The sequence below is a fragment of the Neovison vison genome, chromosome 7, assembly GCF_020171115.1.
Source record: "Neovison vison isolate M4711 chromosome 7, ASM_NN_V1, whole genome shotgun sequence".
Classification (NCBI taxonomy): domain Eukaryota; kingdom Metazoa; phylum Chordata; class Mammalia; order Carnivora; family Mustelidae; genus Neogale; species Neogale vison.
This window is the reverse complement of record NC_058097.1, coordinates 145301227-145321007: the sequence shown is the minus strand read 5'-3', so window position 1 is coordinate 145321007 and position 19781 is coordinate 145301227. Positions and strand designations below refer to the sequence as shown.

Here is a 19781-nt window from a genome sequence, read left to right as displayed (position 1 = left end):
ACAACATTATAGAGGGGTGCTTCTGGCAGATCCTGTCTGAGAAGGACAAAAGGTCAAACAGTTCCTTTGCTGTTCTGTGACAGTTAGTCTCTGGGCTGGGTCAGAGGGTGGGAGAGTTATGTCTAGATCTGGAATGGATCACTCACACAATTAAGTTCTTGTCAGACCAAAAAAGAAAAAAGAAAGAAAGAAAAAAAAAAAAAAAAAAGAAGAAGACAGCACAACTTCCCCAGGCAGGAGGACAGCCAGATGGAAAGTAACTATTTCTCTCCACCTACTTTAAAATTTGAAATGAGAATGGAAATTAATGATGGAAAAACCATTTCTAAGTTTCAAAATATACTCTTTCTTGGGTGGCTGGGGTTACTATTTTGAGGTGATGTTTGGAAATCTTGGGAAAACAGAATCTGACTTTTCCCTCATTGGAAACTGGTTACATAAATAATAATTAACACCCTCAAAACACCTTTAACACCTTTTCTCTCACAAATTAAGTCCTATGAGAATATTCTTATAGTGTAGGCAGTCCTCAACTATGAAATCCACACTTCTCATCATTATATACATAATTATACAATGCTGTTTATCTAGAGAATCTGGATATTCATATACTAGCTGACAAATGGACATTTTAAAGTTTCTTTCCTGATGTTGCTACCTAGTTTTGACATTTTCATCATCTTTGTCTGACACCAGTATTTACTGTTGTTCAATTATGGGTAAAATAAAAGCATTCAGTCAAAGATGTATTCTTAGGCTTGTTGTAAGTGGCAAGTATTTGGCTTCAACCAGATACTCTCTGTGTGATTAAATGTAGAGGAAAAGAGTGAGTAAGTATGAAAGTAGGGAAGTACACTGCTGAATACTATCAAAAAGGCAGGGAACAAGGTTTATTTGAGAAGACCTTCGCCCATCCCACACACACACACAATGAACACACTTAAGTCTATTGTAATTGTGACTTTCATTGATTTGATTTCATGGTACATTTTCAGAGACCTAACGTGTACTAAAATAAAATGTAAAGGTTAGACTCTAAATCAATTATTTTTAGTGACTATCTCCCACACAGACTCCTGAAAGATCGAGACAAAAGCAGAATCTTTTGAGCTGATGCACTTGGAAAGGACAGTTCTACAGGTGATGTAACTGGAGGGCACAAAGATGATTTTGCTTGATTAATGCTCCACAGCTACATCAGTGGTGGCATTCGATGGGAACCTGGGGTTTCTCTGACTCACTGTTTTCTATCTCACTGTTATTTAGGAGGTCCCACCATCATGTTAACATTAGAATTCAATCTGGTTCCTCAAGAATTGCTGGAGACATGATTCCTGATAGCTTTGGAAAATATTAGTGCCTCCGGGTTGGGGGCTTGTGAAGTGTTTGTAATTCTCACTCCACAAAATTAATACAGTATCAAGACCTGAATGTCAAATCAATACTGATTGATGCTGAGAATGTTTTAGAGTGGTTTCTGCATTTATCTCGCAGACCTAAGGTTAAAGATCACCGTTTCAGAGATGCCTTTTCTAGCAAGCTTATCTATGCTTGCCCTGCTCTTTATAAAATTTTACAGCTTATGTCATATTTTGAAATAATATGTTTGTTTGCTTACTGATTGTGCATCTTCTCTAACAGACTGTAAATTCCAAGAAGGCAAGGGTCATTTCTGTTTTGTTCACTATCATTTACTTAGCACCTAGCACAGTTCTTGGCATATAAAATAAGCCCAAATAATATTTGTTGAACAAACAAATGAATTTATCTGTCTAACCCATGATTGAGGCAAGCTTTATGAAAGCCCTGATTACCTCTTTTGTTCTGTCCTAAACTTGGTGTTGAAGCCAGAAGATTAAAGTTGTAGGGCAGTAGACTTTAGCTCAGCAAAAGCTACCAACCAGGGAGATGCAGAGATGGAATATGCTATTTGGTGGGACACTAAGCAGTTAAACATCAGGCAGTTAAACATCTGCCTTTGGCTTTGCCAAGAAGAGGTTGCCCAGGATCTCTCTGCATGAGGCAGAAGTTTGGTCATGAGAATATCTCAGGGACTTCTGTGATTTCTAGCTCTAAGGTTCTGCAGTTCTTTTCAGTTGTTTGGGTTAGGATGAAATAAAGTGCAAGTACAAACTCAACAGGAAATAAACTAAGATAAACTATCTAACGAGACACAGAAAATTGATTATTCAGGCATGCACGCCACTTACCATTATTTGATACGTACAAACTCTCCTGAGTATACAACTTTGCTGTAAGTCATAGATATGTAACTCAACGAAGACTAAAAGAGTTAAAAACAACTTGTGGAGCATTTCATAGTTTTAAACACGCACAACACTGTCATGTAATTCTTTTATCAACTCTGAGGAAAACAACATCTGAGCTTATGCAGAGTAAGTGGCTTGTCCAAAATCATACACATAAAGTGCTGTAATTGTCAGGTCTCAAACTCCCAAACCAGCAGTCCTCTCAAAAACTCTAACAGACAATGTTACTTTTTGAGTCCAGAATTATTCATCCTTTAGATTTAGTGATATTTGCATCATCTTGCATTGAAAATACCTTTCTTCCAAATTTCTCTGGGAAAAGGCCAAGTGGAATTTAAAAATGTAACTGTATTTTTCTCTCATAGGATCAAAAATCTATTTTATTGATTATTAGAGAAGTTATAAACAGCTACTGTGAACAAATTATAATAGTCATTAGATAATTAATACATCCCTCTTGCTTTTAAAATGAAAGATCAACAGTTATTAAATGTCACTTTTTTCACCCAGTCTGATGAAAGATTTCAATTCAGAATAGTAACTTTATTAACTCAATTAGGACCCCCAAAAGAATATTTTCTTCTGTGAGATCTAGTAAAGTGATGAAAATAAATGGGGATTTATCATAGGTTAAATGGCACATGAGTAAAGATCCAGCAATACCTTCTTTTTAGCTACTAGTGGTTCTCAAAGGTTACACAGGACAGTGATCTAATGATTAAAGACAAATTAAAATACACTATCTCATCGTGTCTTGAGAGTTTGAAAGAACCTCTGAGACCACAGCACAGCCTCCCCATTTCTTCTTCATTGGAATAACAGACTGGAGATTCTGCCTGCCACAAGCTCCTCTTCTTGAGAGAGTTCATCTTTTTCATAAAATGCTCTCAACTTTCTAAGAAAATCATAAGCACTTCTATTTTTCATATGCACTATCTTATGGCATGAAAGTTACACACCCAAAACCTCTCCATTCTCCATTTCTAAAAGCCAAACACACAGTCTCCTGTATCCATATTCACATGCAGTACCTCTGGCATGGGGTGATTTTCCTTACCCAGTCTTCCAGCTATAAAATACATGAATGAGTAAATCTTGGAAAAGGGATAACATCTTTGATATTGTCAATTCCCAAGATGCACTGCAGATAGCGTTCAAATCCCATCCCAAAACCTCCATGGGGAACAGATCCAAATCGACGGAGGTCCAGATACCTGATTTTGAAAAACAGAGAATTGTTACCTGTAGATGCTGTGCTGGATCAGATGTCATGATAGAATTTTGTTTGAAAAGTATTTTGCGATCATCTGTTATCATCCACATCATTTTGGTAAATCAGTCTTTTCCCTCCAAGGACAGGTGAAGGACAGAGAAGTTAAAATGATCTGTCCAAGGTTATCAGACAAACAGCAGCAAATCGCGTCACGCACTCATGGGCTTTGTTCACTTGATCCTTTTAAAGTTACAAATGTACTTAAATACAGAAAACCTGCCTAATGAGACAACAGAAAATGTTCTAATAACTTTACTATTTTTCTTGAAAATATATTCTTCTTCTATTCCTTGGTATGTTAATGCTTTTTTTCCTACTAAAAAAATCACATTGTTCAATACATAAAAGAGGGTAAAGAAAAAGTTTTGCCTGCTAAATTGTAAAAATACACCCCTACTACTTTAGATTGTAAGCTCTCTCAAGGGCAGGAACTGTGGCTATTCAGCCTTTTATTTCCAGTGTCTGCTCTGGAGTACATGCATCATTAGTCTATGAAGATTTATTGTTTGAAGGCACAAAAATAAACTCTTGAACACTAGAGTGAAATTTCCATTTCTGTGCTTCGAACCTAGCAGAATAAGTACAGAGTCATTTTTCTGGAAGGTTAGATAGCCTCTGAAGCTTATCTATACTGATTCTATTTCCACTTACGATTATATGGCTAGAAAATGGGGCAGCCATGATTCAAACTCAGATTCCAACACACCAGCCTGTGACCAATTTTACAAAAGGAAGAGGAAGAGGAAGACTCGGTAAGTATTTTGCTGTGTTATTTGGTGGAGGAATTCTTTAGTTATACAATATTGATTAAAGTAAGTTTATAGCTTCTTGAATGATCTGTAAAATCAGTTCTAAAATAAAAGTTGGGTACCACAGCTGGTAGTCATATGTCTCTTCAAAAACAAAGACTGTCTTCGGTTGCGTGGGTGGATCAGGCAGTTAAACATCTGCCTTCGGCTTGGGTCATGGTCCTGGGGTCCTGGGATCAAGCCCCTCCACAAGCCCCAAGTTGGGCTCCCTGCTGAGCAGGGAGACTGCTTCTTCCTCTCCTTCTGCCCCACATTCCCTGCTCGTGCTCTTTCTTGCTCTCTCTCTCAAATAAATAAATAAAATCTTAAAAAAAAAAGAGTATTATCTATTTCCTTACTATTAATAATAAATAGCCACATGTATTGGTCTTCTAGGCAGTTAAGATTGAATACTGATCTTTCTAAAATAAAAGATTAATTGCAACAAGGCAAATTACAATCAAGTGAGGGATCAACCAACAGGAGTTTCTAGTATAAAAGTTCAGATTATTAAGAACTATCAGGAATAATGGACGGAGCACAGTCTTGAGTAAATGAAATGTTCTGTAGCTGAATTAAGTTTTAGTTTATAAGGTATGGGGACAGGATATACTTTCATTTACTGAGAAAATGAGATGAAAGGCCCATCAAAGCACCTGCCACAAATAGTCGCAGGACATGGGCTGGCTGCTAAAAGTCCAGCAATAGCTGTAGCTGTGTCTGAATTCCTCATATATTGATGTCAAAACACTGGCATAAAAGTCTGGAAACTGAATTCTGCAGAAGGATTCAATCTATAGCATTTTTCTTGCCCTTGCTTTGATACAGAGAAATCCACTTCTGAAAAAACAAGTTTTCGAACAAATATATATTTGTTGGATTTTTTTGATTGTTGTTAAATTGATTTTAGGGTAGCCAGATTATAGAAGAAATGGCATAAAATTTGTGGAACTAGTTACATATATTATTTGCATGTGGCACGCAGAAACAGGAAGTGGCTAAATTCTTCGACACCTGGGGTGGCTATTCACAGCATGGTGGAACACTAGCAGAGACTGCAGGCTTGAAGATTTCTAAAGTCCCTTCTACCCTGAAAATGCTATGATGACCAGATAAAAGGAAACAGATTCAAATAATAGATATTTACATTTAGAGATCCTAAGAGTTCAAAAACTTTAGTTGGGACAAGAATAGTATTGAAATGATTAATAAAGACCAAAAAGGCCTCAACTTACTCAACCAACAATCAGAATTTGTGATTTAGTTTTTACACACTATGAAGATTATCTTCATAGTAGACAGACAAAATAGGCAAAATGCATAAGCTTGCTTGGTCAGGCTCATCGACCTAATAACAAGACTGAGAACAAAGGCAGGCAAGAGAAAGGAAACTAGCTTTTACTGAAGTTCTATTCTAGGTAGATACTTAACCTATATTGTTTCATTTCATCCTCACAATAATCCTGTTTAGTAGATACCATCATTCCATTTTACAGCCAAGAAAACCAAGACTCAGATTAAGTATGCCTATGGTTACTAATGGTAAATAATAAGGTATTCAAGGGTCATGACCTGAACATAATTTTAGGCTTTTGGCATTTCTACAACCTAGCTCTTTCATTACCCAAAGGTCAGGTGTGTAACTTGATTCTTCTCTCTCATGAGGACAGCAAAGCAATTAATAATATTAATAATTACTATGAAGGAAAGCTACTATAAAAATAAAAGTACATAATTTGTACATGTTGAAAAATACCTAAAGAAAGGGTCTTCAGAAAGAAAACGAGAACTCTGGAAATGTAAATGTATGAATGCAAACAAGTGATCTTCCCTACGCAGCTTAGATTTCTACAGACTTTAGGGAGCACTTAGCTCAAACCCTGATTTCACACATAGAGAAACTGAAGCATAATGGTTAGGAACAAAGTTCCACCTCTATGCTTCTAACTGTGTGCTCTTGGTTAAGTTAGTTAACATCTCTCAGACTTAGGTCTGGAGGAGTAATAAAAAGGAGATTAAAATAGCACCTAACTTAGAGTGTTCTAATAATACATAAGAAAATATACAATAAGGGGCACCTTGGTGGCTCATCAGTTGAGTGTCTGGCTCTTGATTTTGGCTTATGTCATGTTCTCAGGGTGCTGGGATTGAGTCCTATGTTGGGCTCCACGATCAGTGGGGAGTCTGCCTGGTATTCTCTCTCCCTCTCCGCTCCCTCCGCTTGTATGCTCTCTCACTTAAATAAATAAATCTTAAAAAAATACATTAAAATTTTAACATAGTTATCTGGCACACAGTCAGTAATAAATAAATGGCAGTCAATATTATTAGTATTTTCCCAGCATTCAAAGGGAATAAGTAATCTTCTGAGATTACTACCTATTATTACTACCTATTCTAAGAACCTATCTATTCACTGTTCTTAATACTCTTCCATAGTGCCTAGGGAATAAAACTTATGTAACAATCAGACCAATAGCTAGAACAAGAATTAGTAAGGGCCGGGTGCCTGAGTGGCTCAGTGGGTTAACCCTCTGCCTTCAGCTCAGGTCATGATCTCAGGGTCCTGGGACTGAGCCCCACATTGGGCTCTCTCCTGGGTGGGGAGCCTACTTCCCCCTCTTTCTTCCTGCTGCTCTGCCTACTTGTGATCTCTCTCTCTTTCTATCAAATAAATAAATAAGATAAAATAAAAGAATTAGCAAGGGCCACAGTCTTACCATTGGTAGGCTTCTGTTAATCCTGATCTGTAAGAGGAAAATAACAAAATTCTTTCAGAGAATGGCAATAAGATAAAGATACTAACCACCAAACATTTATTCTCTTAATAAAGAGGTACACACAAAAACCTGTGCTTTTAAAGAACATGCAATACAGTGAGAAGGTAACTATTTAATGCGGTAAGAAAGGTAAATTAACCAATAGTCCTAGGTATTACCAAGCAAGTGGTACAGATGATAAATGCCACAGAAAGATAGTCCAGAGCCCAAAAGATTTCAGATGACCTTATTGTCCTATGACATAAGGAAAGCATTATTACTTAAGGTTGCTGGGAGGCACACACAGGGGACATGAAGACACACATTTCATTCTGTAACACTGAAATAATAATATAGATTCTGCCCTCAGAGTATGGTTGCAAATTGTTTTTTTTGCCAGTGTGAAAAATGTTAATCAAATTTTAAGCTCTTAGTACTCATTAAATTAATTACATCCCTTTAACGCCTGGCTGGCTCAGTTGGTAGAACAAGCAACTCTTGATCTCGGGGTTGTAAGTTTCAGCCCCATGTTGGCTATACAGAGTACTTAAAAATAAAATCTTAAAAGAAATTAATTTCAGCCCTTTAAAAAAGTGTTTGGGATCAAAGTGCATCTGAAATGATAAGGACTATGAAAAAAAATCAGAGACCATAGAAAACATGAACAGAGGTCACAGACAGGTTCCTGAAGCAGGCAAACACATATAACCATTTCATTAGAAAAAATAAATTTGGATAACATCAGGTACTAGGTAAACATATAATGTCATGAGGAAAAGTTTGCTGAAGGAAGGAAGCAAGCAAAGAAAACAGACCAATTATTCTTTCAACAGATGAGGTTTCTTGCCATGTGTGATTTTTATTGTGCTTTAAAAAACCCAGAGAATCTTCAAATTCTTTCCATCTAAGGAGTTTGACCTTTACTTCAATTTCATTATTTTCCCAGGACTTTCTAACATTATAGTAATAGTAAGGACTTAGTAGTCTAAGTAATAAAAAAGAGGCCTCTTTTTTTTTTTCCAATTTATTTATTTTCAGAAAAACAGTATTCATTATTTTTTCACCACACCCAGTGCTCCATGCAAGCCGTGCCCTCCATAATACCCACCACCTGGTACCCCAACCTCCCACCCCTCCGCCACTTAAGAGGCCTCTTTTTTAGAACATATTTACTTCCTTTTTTCTGGACCCTAACCAAATAGAGCAGTTCAAATGACTGGGGTTACAAAACCAAGTTATCCAACAAATTTATAGGTTGGGATCTTGGAAAAGCATCAGCTTTTTAAGCATTTCTCCATTAGGGAAAGAAGGCCTTACAAATGGCTAATTTAATAGGATATTTTCAATCTATTATGGCTTTTCCAGGTTACTATGAAACCCAGTATTATCTGGAGAGTAGGAGAGTGGGACTAAGCATTTAACATGGGGAAAACCTTTTTTTTTTTGAAGTCTGGCATAGCAAAAGTAGAAACCATGGAAAACAGAGGTTTATAACGTTGGTTAGTTTAGGAAGTCATTGTGGTTTGTTGGCAGACCACGCATACATAGGAGTGGTAGTTCAATTAGAAACATGATTCTGTACTTCTCATCTCCAAAACATTTTCTGTGTGTTTATGGATTCATTTCCTAGGTCTCAAACAGCAAATTAAAATGAGTTATTCAAATAGCTTAATCAAGACCCTTACATAGCAGAAAACCTGAGGAAGGGAGAAGTGCTTATTCTAAATGTTAGTTTAGTGGATATTTTTAGTATCTTTCTTTCTCCATCTTCATTCCTTCCCTGGTTCAGAGTCTGTTTTTTCTTTATGTCCCTATAGGAGTCCTTGTTTATGTTCTCAATCATAATTTGGAGTAAATAAAAAAGAACACAGAAAAGAGAAAAAATGAAGGGCAAGCTTTTAGGTTGTTTACTGTCATTAACTTTTTAAAAAGCAATTTTCATAGGGAGAGATACATACCAAATAGTGGGCACATACCACTGCAGAGTTACATCACATAACAGTTCCAATCTTTAAGAACAGGAAACTCAGAAAAATCACATAACTTGCTCAAGGCCACAGAGAATCTGAGATCCAGGTCAGTCAGGTGCTGAGGCCCATTTGCTTTCTCTGTTACTTTGCCAAGACTGCCTTCGAGCGCCTCATCCCTGATTTCTGAATTTTCTTTCTTTTAGGTCTGATCAATACCTGGCCAGTCGCTGCTCTAAGAAATGGTACCGCTCCTCTCTGAGGCTTCCTCCAAAGAGCTCTCCAACCCCAGGAACGAGAAGATCAACAGCAGCAACCTAAAAAGGAAAAAAGTGGTAAACAATTTCACATTTTCAGGGGATTCCAACAATTGTCAGCTTCTCAAGCAGGTGGAACTCTTAACATTTTGACAAGGGGCTGTTGAACTGCTTACCAGAATATTATTTATGTTAGCTGTTTATGCTGCCTGTTTCAAAATCCAAGTAGTCTTTAGACTACAATACACAAAATGCAGATGGACAGTTTCCTCTCCTACCTTACACCGTTAGTATACGGTGTACTTAACAAAAATGTGTTTTCTTCACAAATGCGGTATGTTAATAATAAAAAATGTGGCAAGTATTAAAAATTATGAGATATTAAAAGTCATCCATCACCATGCAGAACCAATTGCATTTTGGCATAGTTTCTGTGTTTTTTTTTTCCTTCCACATTTAAGGAATACAGCGTATCAAATTACACATAAACATTTACCATTCTAATGTTTTACTTAGTATTATACATTTTCCCCCTATGTTAGCTGAAATATTTTGCACACTTAATTTTTTTTTTAAACATTATCTCTCCACACAACATGGGATTTGAACTCACAACCCAGAGATCAAGAGTCACACATTTCACTGACTGAGCCAGCCAGGTTCCTCCATACTAAATGTTTTAAAAGCTACACAATTTGTTTATTTATTTACTTATTTTTAAAAAGAGTTTATTTATTTATTTGACACAGAGAGAGAGAGAGAGATCAAAAGTAGGCAGAGAGGCAGGCAGAGGGAGAGGAAGGGAAGCAGGCTCCCTCCCGAGCAGAGAGCCCAATGCAGGGCTCGATCCTGGACCCTGAGATCATGACCTGAGCTGAAGCAGAGGCTTTAACCCACTGAGCCACCCACATGCCCCTGCACAGTTTAGAAGTAGAAGTAGAAGTAGATATTTACCCTAAAGATACAAACGTAGTGATCCGAAGGGGCACGTGCACCCAAATGTTTATAGCAGCAATGTCCATAGCCAAACTATGGAAAGAACCTAGATGTCCATCAACAGATGAATGGATAAAGAAGATGTGGTATATATACACAATGGAATACTATGCAGCCATCAAAAGAGATGAAATCTTGCCATTTGCGACAACGTGGATGGAACTAGAGCATATCATGCTTAGCGAAGTAAGTCAAGCAGAGAAAGACAACTATCATATGATCTCCCTGATATGAGGAAGTGGTGATGCAACATGGGGGTTTAAGGGGCTAGGAGAAGAATAAATGAAACAAGATGGGATTGGGAGGGAGACAAACCACAAGTGACTCTTAATCTCACAAAACAAACAGGGCTGCTGGGGGGATGGGGTTGGGAGAAGGGGGGCGGGGTTATGGACATTGGGGAGGGTATGTGCTTTGGTGAGTGCTGTGAAGTGTGTAAACCTGGTGATTCACAGACCTGTACCCCTGGGGATAAAAATATATTATATGTTTATAAAAAATTAAAAATTAAAAATTTAAAAAAAAAGAAGTATAAGTAGAAGTTTTTATCTAACTGCTTTTCCTTTGTTGGACATTTTGATATGTGGTTTTATTTGTTTTCTCTTAAATAATCTGACAATGAGGATTTTTCTTTTTTCTTCTTTAAAGATTTTATTTATTTATTTGACTGACAGAGATCACAAGTAGGCAAAGCAGGCAGAGAGAGAGAGAGAAGGAAGCAGACTCCTTGCCTAGCAGAGAGCTCGATCCCAGGACTCTGAGATCATGACCTAAGCCAAAGGCAGAGGCTTTAACCCACTGAGCCACTCAGGCGCCCCAATGAGGATATTTCCTTATAGTATTTTGGTAAGACATGAAAAATATGTCCTGATTATTCAGACACCTGGGTGGCTCAGTCAGTTGAGTGTCTGACTCTCAATGTCAGCTCAAGTCTTGATCTTAGGATTCTGGGTTCAAGCCACACTTTGGGCTCCACGCTGGGCAGGGAGCCTACTTTTAAAAAAAGTTCCGATTATTAATCAAAGCAGTAAAACGTGATATGATGAGACAGCATACTGAAGTCATCAAAATAACATAAATAACATGGATTTGAAGATGCATGAGCCAGTACTCTCTCACGTCTGACAGAAACTTTCTGGTTAGCAACTTGGGAAAAGATTACCAAAACCCTTAAAAATGCATATACTTTGACCCAGCAATGGCAGTTTCAGGAAACAGTCCTAGTAGAGATGGCAAAAAAACAACAAAACAAATTACTGTACAGGGTGTTTACTGCAGCATCATTTATAGTAACGAAAATTAAAGTACACGTCAGTAGGAACCGACTGTTAGGTAAATCTTACGGATTTAAAAAAAAGACTGGCTAGGCACCTGGGTGGCTCAGTGGGTTAAGCCTCTGTCTTCGGCTCAATTCGTGATCCCAGAGTCCTGGGATCAAGCCCCACATGGAGCCCCACATGGAGCTCTCTGCTCAGTGGGGAGCCTGCTTCCTCCTCTCTCTCTGTCTGCCTCTCTGCCTACTTGTGATCTCTGTCTGTCAAATAAGTAAATAAAATCTTAAAAAAAAAAAAAAGACTGGCATCTACATGATGAGATATTACACTGCCACTGTGATTTCTTCAGTTCTCTGTCTGGGATTTTCTTATTTTGTACAGTGAAGATGTGTTATACTTTCGTAATAACAACAAAAAACTTTTTTTTTTAAAGATTTTATTTATTTATTTGACAGACAGAGATCACAAGCAGACAGAGAGACAGGCAGAGAGAGAGGAGGAAGCAGGCTCCCTTCTGAGCAGAGAGCCCGATGCGGGGCTCGATCCCAGGATCCTGAGATCATGACTGAGCCGAAGGCAGCGGCTTAACCCACTGAGTCACCCAGGTGCCCCAACAAAAACCTTTTAATGGTGGAAAATGGTAGCTTCATATTTTAATTTGTATTTCTTCAATTACTAGTAATATTTAGTTTTGAGAATGTTTATTTGTTAACTGTATTATCCTGTGACTTGGTGATTCCTTTTGGTGGGCTGGAAGTAAGCATTATTAAGGAGGCACTAAACTGAGGTGCCTGGGTGACTCAGTTGAGCATCTGACATGGTTCCACCCAGGTCACAATTTTGGGTTCACAAGATGGAGCCCCACCAGGCTCTGCACTCAGGGCGCAGAGTCTGCTTGGGATTCTTTCACCACTCCCGGGTCCCTCTTCCTCCCCTTGCTTGTGCTGCTCTTTTTCTCTTCTCTGTCTCCCAAATAAAATCTTTAAAAAATATATAAAAAGGCACAAAACTAAGAAAGATATAAAGCAACAAATGAAAAATTAGAAAGTCATAAAACATTTTCATCTCCAGTTAGTCAGTTAAGCAGTTACCTTCAGCTCAGGTCATGATCCCAGGGTCCTGGGATCGAGCCCCACATCTGGCTCCCTGCTCAGTTGAGAGCCTGCTTCTCCCTCTCCCTCTGCCTGCCACTCTGCCTACTTGTGTTCTCTCTCTCTCTGTCAAAAAAATAAAATCTTTAAAAAAATTAAAAAAAATTTTTAAAGATTTTATTTATTTATTTGACAGAGAGACAGAGATCACAAGTAGGCAGAGAGGGAGAGGGGGAAGCAGGCTCCCTGCTGAGCAGAGAGCCTGATGCGGGGCTCGATCCCGGGACCCTGAGATCATGACCTGAGCTGAAGGCAGAGGCTTAACCCACTGAGCCACCCAGGTGCCCCCCTCCCCCATTAAAAAAAATTTTTTTTAAATTTTTATTTATTTATTAAAAAAATATTTTTTTTAAAAAAAGATTTTATTTATTTATTTGTCCGAGAGGGAGCGAGCGAGAGCGAGCACAGGCAGACAGAGTGGCAGGCAGAGTCAGAGGGAGAAGCAGGCTCCCTGCGGAGCAAGGAGCACGATGTGGGACTCAATCCCAGGACGCTGGGATCATGACCTGAGCTGAAGGCAGCTGCTTAACCAACTGAGCCACCCAGACGTCCCAATTTTTTATTTTTTATAAACATATATTTTTATCCCCAGGGGTACAGGTCTGTGAATCGCCAGGTTTACACACTTCACAGCACTCACCAAAGCACATACCCTCCCCAATGTCCATAACCCTACTCCCCCTTCTCCCAACCCCCCTCCCCTCAGCAACCCTCAGTTTGTTTTGTGAGATTAAGAGTCACTTATGGTTTGTCTCCCTCCCAATCCCATCTTGTTTCATTTATTCTTCTCCTACCCACTTAAGCCCCCATGTTGTATCCCCCCCAATTTTTTTTAAAGTAAGCTCTACATTCAATGTGGGGCTCAAACTCATGACCCCAAGATCAAGAGCTGCCCATTTTGTCACACTACCACTGCTTGTTGACCACATCTTAGTAATTCTGTGAACTTGAGGCAACTACAACAACTAAGCAGGTAATCCAGAATGAGGATTTGGTGACTCAGATACAAGGACGTAATGAAACACAGATCTCTGAACAGGTGTACAAGACAGCCTCCAGAGGAAATTCTCACAGGCTACACAATTAATAGAGTTGGACATCATCCAGGACCCTGCAGTTACCCTTCCTATTCTCAGAGAAAGGAGACATTTCAAGGGAGTTATTATGGCCATTGAAGGACTGGCATCTTTATTTCTTAGTATCGTGCTTTTAAACATGGCTAACATATACCCAAAGTTGAGAGAGACCTGACTGAGAATTTGTTGTTGTTGTTTTAAAAGAGACTTTTTTTTTTTTTGACAGACAGCACAAACAGGGGCAGCAGGGAGATGGACAAACGGACTCACTGCTGAGCAGGGAGCCTTGATGAGTGGCTTGAGCGCAGGACATGGAGATCATGACTTGAACAAAAGGCAGATGCTTAACTGACAGAGACACCCAGATGCCCCACGATTTATTTATTTTAGAATGAGAGAAAGGGAGTGTGTGCAGGGAAGGTAAAGGCAGAAGAGGGGAGGGGTATGAGGGAAAGGGTTTAATCCAGAGTTTTAAATTTAGAATTACAGGTAATTAGGATTAGAAAAGAATAGACATCAAGTAACTCTCTGGCCTTTGGTTGAAAATATTTAAAGACTGAGAACCACTACCCCCAAAATGTAGCATACATCTTTGTGTAGATCTATTTAGAAGGGACAAGTATATCCAAAATCTATCATTTCCAAGGTTTTGAAGTTGATGCAATTCCAAGCCGTAAAGGTGAGCGGTAATTGCTTCTGATACTCTAAATATAAGCAAAGCATTAAAAGCCAGAGCTATAAAGATTCACTGCCTCAAAAAAAGATGTTGGAGAATCAGCTATCGTGGAAGAACAGGAAATAGGTAGTCCAGCTGGGGCCATGATGGAATGAGTTGTTCGCTTTCTAAATCAGTTCATAAGAATCAAATAGGAGACATATTTCTTGCTTGGTCTTCCTGCTAATACAACTACGACAAGCAAAAAACCTCTGGAGATCTTAGCACTTTCTGTAGGCCTCCATTATGTTATTTTGAACTTAGTTTTTTAATGCTATTTTTAGAGGACCATAAAAGATGAATATTTATCTTTGATTACAAACCCCCTTTAATACTTGAGCTCCTTGGAGAATTCATTGTACAACCATACTGGTTTTAGACCTGTTTAATTTGTATTTATCTGGAATATTTGCAACTGCATAGTACCAGTTGTGGAACTGATAGCTTCTGAATCTTTTGAGTCATCTTCAAAAACTTTTTTTTTTTTTTTTTGAGGGAGAGAGGGAGTCTTAAAAAGGCTCCATGCCCAGCATAGAGCCCAACGTGGGGATTGATCTTATGACCCTGAGATCATGACTTGAGCCAAAATCAAGAGTTGGACGCTCAACCGACTGAGCTACCCAGGTGCCCCTGAGTCACCTTCAAAATCTTATGTCACAGTATGATATCTGTATTTTTTTTCTGGATTTCTTCTAAACCTGCTTCCTAATAACTAAGGCATCTAATCATTTCTACATTAGTTATTACAAAATTAATGTGGTAGTTGCTGTATTAGTCAGGATAGGTTAGAGTATACTAAAACGTACCTAGTAATAAATAATCCCAGTGGGCGCCTGGGTGGCTCAGTGGGTTAAGCCGCTGCCTTTGGCTCAGGTCATGATCTCAGGGTCCTGGGATCGAGGCCCGCATCGGGCTCTCTGCTCAGCAGGAAGCCTGCTTCTCTCTCTCTGCCTGCCTCTCCATCTACTTGTGATTTCTCTCTGTCAAATAAATAAATAAAATCTTTAAAATAAAAAAAAATAATAAAATTTTAAAAAATAATAATAAAAAAAAAACAAAATAAACAATCCCAGAAGCTTACGACAGGGCTTCTCAATCTCAGCATTAGTGACAATTTTGGCCAGATAATTTTATTGTGAGGGTCTGTCCTGTGCATCGTGGGCTATTTAGCAACATCCCTGGCCTCTACCCACCAGATGCCAGTTGCACTGCCCTAGTTGTGACAACCAAAAATGTCGCCAGACATTGCTAAATGTTTCCTGCACTGGAGTGGGGGAGGCGGTGTGATGACATAAAGTAATAGCTGATTGAAAGCCACTGCTTTACAACAAAATGGCTTTTTTAAAAACTTATGCTACATGTCCATCCTGGCTTGAAGCTGATTAAAACAAAAACAAAAACAAAAAAACACTTTATGAGGTATTGCTGATCTAGCAGATTGGGAAAAAAAAAAAAGAGCATAGACAACTATGTACTAAAAACATTTGTCCAGGAGTAATGTATGTAGGTCACATTCGCTCACAATTCTTTGGCCAATACATGTCACTAAGCTCATGCTGATGGGGCGGAGAAGTATGACAACTACTGATGTAAAGTAAAACTGTTTAGCTGGTTCCCTCCCCTCCCCCACCCAAACTGACATGGACTCTCACTTCCACTCTCCCAACAAAATCCTCATTGTTAATTAGAATTAAGGTCAGAATAGTTCTATTTTCTTCCTCTGTACTCTGGGACAGGAGGTTATCAAGAAAAGGAAAAGAATTTACCAAACTAGAAAAGAACTTAGCAAAATAGCCTATTTTGGTTGAATGAAAATTTTAGAAAACATCCAGATAAAGTCCCTTATCACTCCTAATTTTGTGACATGTGGAAAGAATACATTCATCATCTATATCCTTTCTTTGTCCAGATGGCCTGAAAATTCACACTTTCAGGTGGGTGAATTTCATGTTTTCTTGACAAAGATAAAGTTGCTTTTCCTTTTAAAAGAAATGTATGTTTGTTTGTTTGTTTGAAAGATTTTATTTATTTATTTGACAGAAAGGCAGCACGAGAGCAGGAACATAAGCAGGGGAAGTGCAAAGAGGGAAAGCAGGCTTCCCTCCCAGCAGGGAGCCCGATGTGGGGCTCCAGCCCAGGACTGACTTGAGCAGAAGGCAGATGTTTAACTGACTGAGCCACTCAGGTAGGTGCCCAGGGAAATGTATCTTTTTTTTTTTTTCCAATTTATTTATTTTCAGAAAAACAGTATTCATTATTTTTTCACCACACCCAGTGCTCCATGCAAGCTGTGCCCTCTATAATACCCACCACCTGGTACCCCAACCTCCCACCCCCCCCGCCACTTCAAACCCCTCAGACTGTTTTTCAGAGTCCATAGTCTCTCATGGTTCATCTCCCCTTCCAATTTACCCAAAAGCACATACCCTCCCCAATGTCCATAACCCTACCTCCCTTCTCCCAACCCCCTTCCCGGGAAATGTATCTCTTAAGTAAGGCATTCCTTCACAATGCCTCATAAATGTTCCATGACCAAAGGGTACTGTTTCTTTCTTTCTTTCCTTTTTTTTTTTTTTTTTTAAATCAAGAACAGGTTTATCTCTTTGTGAAGAAAGGCCCACAAAGGCTTTGTTCTCTCTTCTTCCTCTCCTTATTAATCTTCTGCTCTTCTCTTTTTCTTTAGGTTTAGCTTCGTTTCAATCCTATCAGATTATACTTCCTGCTTTCCTTTCACAATGATATCCTCCAAACTCTCTAGAGATTCTGCACCCTTTCTGAGTAGCTGTAGCACAGCCAAGTATTCCTCTACTATAAATAAAGACATTTACATTTGGTATACATAGAGCTGCACTTCCTTTGATAGGATATAAAGAATACCACATTCCCTTAAGATTATTAGCACAAATTCTTCAAATTTCCATACCTTTTAGTTTGTGTTGAGATTCCCAAGAGGATTCCTCTATGTTGTGACTCCCTCTGGTAACTACTGAGCTAACTGCTACAGAAACTACCACTCTTTCCAGGGGTCTAGTGGAGGTAAAGGGTACATACAGATATAATATAAACCATGACTTAAGGGTGCACAAAATGTACAACATGGATGGAATCACACGAATCTCTTAAGAACTAATGAGAAAAACTTGGCTGTGTGTTTCCCAAATCATTTATTTGGGAGGGGTTAGAGTGCAAACACTCTGGAAACAGGCTAAGTTACCTAGGTACCTGGTGATTACAATCTGCCCTATGGGCTGGCAGCCCTTATGGGAGTCTGTGGTTTGCTTCAAGAGCTGGGGCTGAGCAATCCTGCCCTTCACTAGGGAAAGTGAGAATTCACAGGCTGTACAATAAAATGTCCTCTTAATTCACAAATTTGACCAAATTTAAGCACTTCTGTAGCTACAATCTCTTCTGTGTTCCTCTGCATCTTTGGAAGACTTTAAAGAAGTGTAAAGATTTTAGTTGTGCTGTCCTTTTTCTCTCCTACACAGATAACAACGAAGTCTACAAGTCAATATAACACACTCTCTGCTAACTTTCCTCATCTTAAACAAAACTGATTCCCCTTCAGGCATATCTTCTAGGCCAGAATGCTGCTGGGCACATTTTCTTTTATTTTGTTTAAGTCACACAGCTGCAGCAGCATGCTGTCTAGAAATAGTTTGTGTTGGTATTCAAGCTGAATGAGCCCTGTTCTCTATTTATGACACTCCCTTTTGACTCTTATTCTTTGATTCCAATCAATGTACTGAAAATAAAATGCAGACCTTGAATTAAACAACAAACAGGCTAGACAGGAACAAGGCCTTTAATGCATAACCTTTTCTATGCTAACTTCAGGGAGAGAGGAAAAGTTTAATGTCCCTTCCTCTACCTCTCTTCTTACCTCAATATTTTTAAGTATTAATAAAAAACATAAACTGAACACTTCCCTATTCAGTTTCTCACAGGCTGCTGTCAACAACAGAGCAACATTACATATTATTATCAAGAGAAGAAGAATGTTCCACAAACCATAGGAAACATGTTTGTGGTTTCAGCCTCTATGAGCTTTTGCTCTCATTGCTGACAAAGTATTTTGCCACTAAAAACAGTGAGGCACAGGTAGGAATGAGAACCTTCCAGATGTGACAGTGTGAAGATTCAAATAGGCTGCAGGTAGCAATGGCTAAAAATGGACTTTGGCTAGTAAATGCTTAAGTCTGGGAGCATTTCAGATGGACTGAAATGCATACTTTCAATTTTGACATAAATTCCCAGGAAAGTCATTTGCCTTAGACATGGGAAAAATTAGCCATTCCCTTCATTATTATTTTCTGTTGGTTTGATGCAGGTTGATTAATTAGCACCAGCCAGGGAAATTCAATAGATATCCCTTGGTTGAGTACTGTTTCTTTTATGCTGACTTTGTAGTGTGTACTTACTACATGCCCACTAATCTTTAAATTTTTATGATTTGCTACATAATATTTACACAGTTTAAACAATTAGAACATTATCTGGTGATCTTAGCATCTCATCAGGATCTGATGGGCAGTCACTTTTGCCTAATCACAATGGCTGGAATGAATGGATATTCTTCTCTGTAAAGCCATTTCCCATCTGAAAACCTGGCACCTGCCTTTGAGGGACTTACTTAGGAACTCAGACCCAGGGGCATACAGTATTTTGCATGCTTGCTTAGATTCATTTTATTTAGGCCCATGATCCCTCCCCTTCAAATTATCAAGTATATTTGCTAACTTGTAAGTTATTCTTATATATCCAAATAGGGAAAAACTTAGGCTATTGAAATTAGAGAATCTTAAAGCTGTTTAGTATTCTGGAGGTCATCTAATCCAACTCTCTGATTTTATAGAGGGAGAAACTGAGGCTCAGTGATTGGACAGACTTGACTAAGGTTACCTGGCTAACCAGTAAAAAAGATGGATTTCAAACCCGGTGCTGTTAACTCCTTAGTCCAGAGTACTCTTCATTCCAATACAGTACATACCTTCATTTTTTTTTTTTTTTGGAGGGGATGGGGATGTGCAGAAAGAAAGGAAAAGGAACAGTGGCTATAAAAATACACCATTTTACTATTTATGACCTCCAGCCAAACGCTGTAAGTGTAGGTTCAACATTTCTCTACCCTTCTGATGCCCTAGGGAAGGCACCTATTGCACCCACTGTAGAAACTCTTGCAACCCTACCCACAATCTGTTATTACAGCCCTTCTGAAAAAAGCCAAGAACTTAGTTATTTGGCCCAAAGTCTGC

At 38.7% G+C, this 19781-nt stretch overlaps 1 protein-coding gene across 1 annotated transcript in view; it reads right to left on the bottom strand.

Annotated features, from left to right (window-relative positions):
* Nucleotides 1–2792: 2792 nt before the first annotated feature.
* NARS2 (asparaginyl-tRNA synthetase 2, mitochondrial) overlaps nucleotides 2793–19781 on the bottom strand; it is a 128018-nt gene continuing 111029 nt past the window's right edge. Inside the window, exons 12-14 of the mRNA XM_044258441.1 lie at nucleotides 9277–9374; nucleotides 7052–7078; nucleotides 2793–3484 (exon numbers count right to left, since the gene is read on the bottom strand). Of these exons, the coding sequence (XP_044114376.1) occupies nucleotides 3340–3484; nucleotides 7052–7078; nucleotides 9277–9374 (270 nt within the window). The 3' untranslated portion in view covers nucleotides 2793–3339. The remainder of the gene's footprint in view (nucleotides 3485–7051; nucleotides 7079–9276; nucleotides 9375–19781) is intronic.